Source organism: Phoenix dactylifera, unplaced genomic scaffold (genome assembly GCF_009389715.1).
Source record: "Phoenix dactylifera cultivar Barhee BC4 unplaced genomic scaffold, palm_55x_up_171113_PBpolish2nd_filt_p 000125F, whole genome shotgun sequence".
Lineage (NCBI taxonomy): Eukaryota > Viridiplantae > Streptophyta > Magnoliopsida > Arecales > Arecaceae > Phoenix > Phoenix dactylifera.
This window is the reverse complement of record NW_024067690.1, coordinates 1,235,502-1,242,537: the sequence shown is the minus strand read 5'-3', so window position 1 is coordinate 1,242,537 and position 7,036 is coordinate 1,235,502. Positions and strand designations below refer to the sequence as shown.

General features: G+C 37.9%; 1 protein-coding gene across 1 annotated transcript; it reads left to right on the top strand.

The window, feature by feature from the left end:
• The first annotated feature begins 1,411 nt into the window (after positions 1–1,411).
• LOC103695801 (F-box protein At5g49610-like) lies at positions 1,412–2,751 on the top strand. The gene has a single exon (XM_008777217.2). It carries the CDS (start codon positions 1,559–1,561, stop codon positions 2,654–2,656), a length of 1,098 nt encoding a protein of 365 aa, XP_008775439.2. The 5' UTR covers positions 1,412–1,558; the 3' UTR covers positions 2,657–2,751.
• The last annotated feature ends 4,285 nt before the right edge of the window (positions 2,752–7,036 follow it).

Sequence of the window (7,036 nt, the reverse complement as noted above, 5' to 3'; positions counted from 1 at the left end):
CCTGGTCGATATGTCGTGGAGTGGCAAGCAAGTAAAGCATGGTGCGGTGAGGTTGTAATGTATAGCCATGTATGCAGGCATAGGCACATGGGTGGGTGTGTGCATGGATACGGCCGCAGGTGAGGTCGGGCTCGCTTGGAGGCCGTTGCATATACTCGGCAAAGTCAGCTTGGTGAGCACTAAGGTCGGGACGGCCTAGGGGCCGCGATGTATGTTTGGTAAGGTCGGCTCGGTGCACTCTGAGGTCGGCCTAGCCTCCTCGGCTCTGAAGTCTGCTCAGCAGGGCGCCCCGAGCTCGGGCCGGGGCGCATCTTCGCATAGGTCGCCTTGAGCTCAGGCCGGGCCGCGTCGTCGCATAGGGTGCCCCGAGCTTGGAGCCGAAGACGTCCTTATGAGCCCTAGAAAAGGTTGCTGCAGGTCGTAGCAGCGGAGAGATCCGACCGAGGTTGGCTGGGCCTTCGGCGAGGTCCGAGATCGGACTGGCTTGCAGCGGGACCGAGGTCTGCTTGGTTGGAATGGGGTGGCCTCCCATCCTGAGAAGGATGATCTATTTTCCCCCTCTATCAATACTATTGCAAACCAGTAATTAACTATTAAAACATATAAGGCTAAACTCCTAGAAACTTATGTTTGTAGAACCAATTAAACAACCAAAACTTCATCAATGGCTTCTTTTGATGATCGTAGTGCAATTAAACCCGAGAAATTTAGTAATTCTTTCTTTACAAGACGGCAAAGCCAAATAAAATGTTGGTCACTACCTTTGGTTTGATCTCTGCCATTGAGCCTGCTGATTCTAGACCATCTTTTGGCAAGGAGATGAAATAGATATACTCAAAATCCAAATCTATGTCACTGGTCAGCCGTTGAAAGAGTATTCCGGTTAAATTATGGGCACAATCACCTCTACCATTTGGCTCTCACCGGAATCACTGATTCTTTGAGAAAAAAATTTAGTTTATTTCTATCTAATTCAATTCTTACCATAATTACTCTTATAAATTAAAAAATTTAGACGACCATATTTTTCCAATTAAATTTTTGGCATTATCACCTTTCCCATTCGGTTCTTACCTTTCACTGGTTCTATGGGAAAATCTAATTATATCTTTCTAATTCAATTCTAACATAATCAGTTTTCTATATCGGTACAAGACATCTCAGTGTGAAAATTTGGTGCTATATCTTTCTTATCCAGTTCTTACCATATCCTTCTCAATCTTTTCTGAGAGCCCAAAACAAACCATCATATACCAAGATCCAAATCAAAATTATCCAATCAAGTTTAGTTTAGTTCTCATATCCGCCCAAAATCATTCGGATATCATTTTATAGACTTCAATTTTCACATCTCCCACTAAGTTATGGAACATTTAACAGACTGATTCAGTTGTATTAAATGGAGCCGCCGCCCAAAGATTCTAGGCCCACGGAAAAATAGCGGGCGAGAAGGAATGTGAGTCCTTCCTTCGCACCAAAGGAATAACCCCCGTCGTTCCCCAACACAGCTGCATCCTTTTAAAGAAATCCGCCCTTCTTTCCTTGAATCCAAATCTGAATGCCATCGGAAGAGATGACGGAAGAAGTCTCGTTTCTCCACAGCAAGAAGAAGATGGTTCGCTGCGTTGCCAAACTGACGGACGATCTGATGGTGGAGATCCTTTCTCGCCTGCCGACCAAGTCCTTTTTCCGGTTCCAATGCATCTCCAAGTCCTGGCTCGCCCTCTCCAATGATCCCTGCTATCAAAATATTTTCCCAAGTGCTGTATCTGGCCTCATCTTCAATGTCCGTAGAGCATACCCTGATCTTCGATGGGGTATCCAACATATTAGCCTCTCAAACAATGATGATGATTTTGCCATTGACACCACTCTCCGTTTCTTACTATGGAATACAGCGGTCATCAGCTCCTGCAATGGGCTGCTCCTCTGCCGCTCGTGGGTTTCAAAAACCTGCGGGACCGCATCCCACTATGTCTGCAATCCCGCCACTAGAAAGTGGGTCGTTGTCCCTAAAACAAATGATTTACGCGCGTTCCTAGCTTTGGGCTTCGAACCTCACATCTCCCGACACTACCATATCTTGTGCTGTGATGTCGGCGAGATTCTTGAGTTTATGATCTTCTCGTCTAAGACAAACAAGTGGGTGGTGACAAAAGTCCCCGGCACCAAAAGGAGTCCCGAACTAGAGGCTACTTTCTTCAATGGAATTTTCTATGTCACAGCCGGTCGGAACAAAGTCTTGAGAGTTGATCCAGAGGGAAAGTTTCGCCGCAGAATTAAGCTACCTGAATCTGTTGGGATAAAACATCTTGGGCACTCGGGGGGTTATTTGCATTATATGTTGCAACGCAGGAATAAGATTAAGGTCTGGATGCGCGAGGACTGCTGTCGTGCCAAATGGGTGTTGAAGCATTGCATTGATATCAGAGCTACGTTGCAGAAACATAGAAACCCTGAAACACAAAATATTCGCATATTGGAATTTCATCCAAATATGGATGTCGTTTTCCTTCGAATAGGACGGAAGATCTACTCATATCTCTTAAACTATGGTAGATTGGAAGAAGTTGGCCACTTGGGCGATACACGCGATGAAAGATGTTTTGTTTATTCACCCCGCTTATCGAAGGGGTTTGGTCATGAAGTTGCGTGATAGGATGGACAATGGACAGGCTTTATGCATTGTGCTTGTCAACAGATCATAACGTGTTCTTGGTTTGCAAAATTTTCTATCTATTGTCTTTTTCTTTTTTTTTTCAGAGATCTGAATCTTGCCTTCATGGTTTAACTGTGAAGACATTTATTGATTATGGAATATATGTTATCATGTGGAACCATCTCAGCTACATCATCATTATTGTCTTGCCTTGGCAAGGATAAATAATTTGACTCGGCGTTCTGTTTTACTATACGCTTCATTCTACTTGATCTCTAATGACACGAAAAACTAATGAATAACATGTCAGACAGATATTGCCTTTCTGTGGCTCCGTACTCCTCTATTATTTTCCACTCTTCCCGTTCCAAGAACGTACTACCTGGCATATAAATATATATACATATATTACAAATTAGAGCGTGGAATTGAACAGACCTTTGATATGATTTGGGTTTGATAAGAGGCTAGGTCGTTGATTTGGAAACTCTACCAGTACTCTAATTAGGGTCTGGTTTGGCTTATCACTGCAGGAGTTTAGTATAAATTTGGTATGCAAATAGGTTGAATCGGATCGGGTCTTGAGTGACCCCGACCTAACTCGGTTTCTCGTTCGGGTCTTAATTTTGGACTCAGATCCAATCCAATTGAAAATCGGGTCGAATCGAATCCGCGGCTACAATTTTAACCTAACAGGTCATTCGTGGCGGATCAGGTCCATGTATAATCCGGACCCGGCTCAAATAATTTAGGTCCGGGTCCGGTCCAGTTTGGGTCCAGGTTCGAATCCGGGTCATTTCACTCATGATCCGACGCGGCCCGATCCATTTGCACATTCATATTAGATCAACAGTTGCAGTGGTGGAAGTTATTGGAAAAGTATAATATATATATTTAATTTTATTCTACTTTCATGAGAACATCCATTTCAGTTTTAGTGATAAAGACTTCTCAGAACCCGTCACAAAGCCGAACTGCATGGTATTACATGAAGCATAGTAATTTAGAATGACAAGAGGTAATCCACCAGCTTATCAAGAGCCGCATGAGATGATCCTTCTTTTCTGATGCTTCGAGCTGCTTTCTCTTTGAGATGTCCCGCTCTGCATTTCATCTCGTCCCCTTATTTCCCGATCATAGTCTTTTCAATATCTTTAATGAGCTTGGAGAAAATAAATAATAACAACAATAACAACTATCTTCCAAAGAAGATGTAAGAGATGAATAGTCAAAGAGTAACTGGAAAATTGGCCTCCAAAGAAACTGCATAATTCTATAAAATCCTACACTAAAGGTTTTTACATAAATACACCATAATTAAAATGGTTTGGCTTTGCAAGCTTTAGAATAACTTCAAATTTGTTCATACGAATGTTGAATCAAAAGATACTGCATTTTAAATAAACCAAACATGTATGAGTTGTAATGATATTTAGTTACAAGGTCCCTTGATATGATAGAAGTTGTCAACCCTATTCAGAGAAGCATCGCATGATTTGTATGATATAAGAAAATAGTGTTATCATCTGCTACATTCTCAATCTTAAACAACAAAAAAGTATGTACAAAGTGCAAACAGTTGTTTTCACCTTTACACATCAACAAATCAAGGGGCCAAAATAGCAAAACTGTTGCAAAACTTTGTCAATTGCTGCATTTGATGTGAATAGAAGCAAAGGCTTTAAACCAACAATGAACTAATAAGTAAGATCATTGGCAGTGATAACAAAGAACTCAAAATACTAAAACCAAAGGTTGATGCATTCTGAATTTTTATCTTCCATGGCCCCGGTTAGTAAGCATTTTAGATATTTTAAATAACAAAAACACCCTTGTAGCTATGAAAATAGATAATAGAGAAAAATTATAATATTGTTAATAATATAAACATAATAATGAAGATGATTGTTACCAGCATAAGCTAATCATCAGTATTAATAACAACAGCAGTTTTGTAATCTTCAACCTTGTATTTTGTATGGGAAGGTGGGCCATCTACAAATTAAAAGAATATGAAATTAAAAATTGAAAAGTTTTAAAGCACCAGTAAATGATAACGTTTATGGATATTCTAGAAATTGAACCTGCAATATGAGGTAAAATATCTCAAAGCTAATCTTGTATGCATATCAATACCTCAACTATATTCGAAGATAGGCTACTATGAAAATCATCCAAAACCCTGTTCGCAGTGCTGAAGGCGGACTCAGATGTAATAGTAAAAACGGAAATTGCTAAGATATCACGTACCATCTAAGACAATACAGGATATTTTGATTCATTGAATCTCCAATACTCTAGAATATCAATTTTGATCCCCTAATGGATGAACATGCTCAAAAAAATTACATCGCAAGTCATTTTTATTCGTATGATTGGCTTATATTTTAATGTAGGCATCCAAATTAGAGATCATAAAATACCTTCTCTTCCAAATAGGTCTCTAATTCTGACTTGGATGGTTGGTAACTTCTTCTTCTTGGGTAAATTCTTTATAGTCATGCATAAAAAGATTCTCATCTCTTCTACCTTGAGATGTAGACACTATCTCCTTCACTTGAACATTAGAGGCATTTGCGCCATATAAAATTGTATAATCATCATAAAAATTTTGAAGAACATCATGTACTTTGTTGATGTCAAATGAAACACTATCACCATTACTATAGATTTTCTGAAAGCGATACTTAATAAGCTTCATCTTATGTCTTGGATCAAGAATAACCCCAACAGCAAGAATATGAGAGCATTCCTTCCAATACTTATCAAATTTTTCTTGTATATTTATGGTCATTATCATTCCAATTGCATTCGAACTCCTAAATTCTTGAATCAAAAGCATATGTATTCTCCAATTTCATGGAAATATAAATTTGCAGTTCGATTTTTCGTTTGTGAAAAAAATTCAGTTATATGATGGAAAATCTTTAAGAAGTTACAAATAATGATGCCTTGAGACCAATCTTCATCAGTTGGCACATCTTAAAAATTTGGATCCCAGGGCACAAGTCACATAAATACATCCTTGAATTGTATAGCATCATATAACATGAGATACGTAGAATTCCAACGAGTAGGTACATCCATGCATATCCTTTTCTTACCATTCATCTTTAATTATTTCATAATTCCCATAAATATTTCTAACCTTGCTCGAGATGATTTTATATATTTAACAACTTTGTGGATCTTATGAATAGCACCCTCTCTTACCTTCAACCAATCCTTCACAATCAAATTAAGAATATATGTGCATAGCAATGCACACAAAAGAATTTACCATCCAAAAGTAAATCTCTTCTAAATTATTTTTGAAGTTTCATTGCTACAACTGTATTTGTTGACAAATTATCAAGGGTGATTGAACCCAACCTTCTCTCAATATTCTAAGATAAAATACCGCTAGCTATATAACCATCTTAAAATTGATAATATGATTTTAATTTTTCCATCATTAGTGATGTAATGTGCAGTGAGACACATGCATCCCAATATCTCATTTCACATGTCAGATGTTAAGCTGATTCTTCCACAATTTGTCTTAAACAATTCTTCAAGTCTTCGTTTTTTTTTTCTTTTCCTATGTTTTAAAGCAATTAGAAGCCAATGTTGTCTTTGAAACAATATACAATTTTGGTTTAAGGTTTCTAACAAATATCTGAAAAGCTGGATATTCAATTGTTGTAAATAGCAACTTTTGTAGAATTACCATTCCTGTGAGGTCCTCACGGCTTCTTTCTTGATCAAATGAATAGGGAGTGAACTCATTCAATGCAACACCATGTTTTGAAGTCACATAGCCTATTAATTATTTCTATCTCCTATCATGATATTTTTTTGTCTTACAGTTCTTTGTATATTTGTGAAGATAACTTGTTCCATTTTTAGGATCGGCTAAAAAAATAAAATGACAACAATTGCATTTAGCCTTGTTCGTCCGATTTCTGTCTACCTAAAAATATGCTAGACAGATCGTTGTTAGAACCGACGAACAAAAGTTAAATTTAAATTCTACTCTTACCTTTCCTACTTGAAGAATAGCGGTTGTAAGAGGTCTCTCCACAGGGAGACGATTGGAGTTGCATAAAAATTAGAACGTTCACTCGGATTCAAAATCGATTTTTGAATAATAAAAGAAAAACATTATGTTGGAGATGTTGACTGATTTTCTGGTCTACCAGAGAATCTTCATTATTTTTAAAATAAAGAAAAGACAAGTACTTAGAAATCGAAGAGGATTTATAAATTTTTATGAAATATTTAACTATTCAAAGGAAAACGTTGGTATGGATGAAAACAGTGATTAAGAAGATTAAAGCCTGGAACCTAGATTGCATGAGAGAGAATTTCATATATTGCATGAAAAGAAAAAATTAT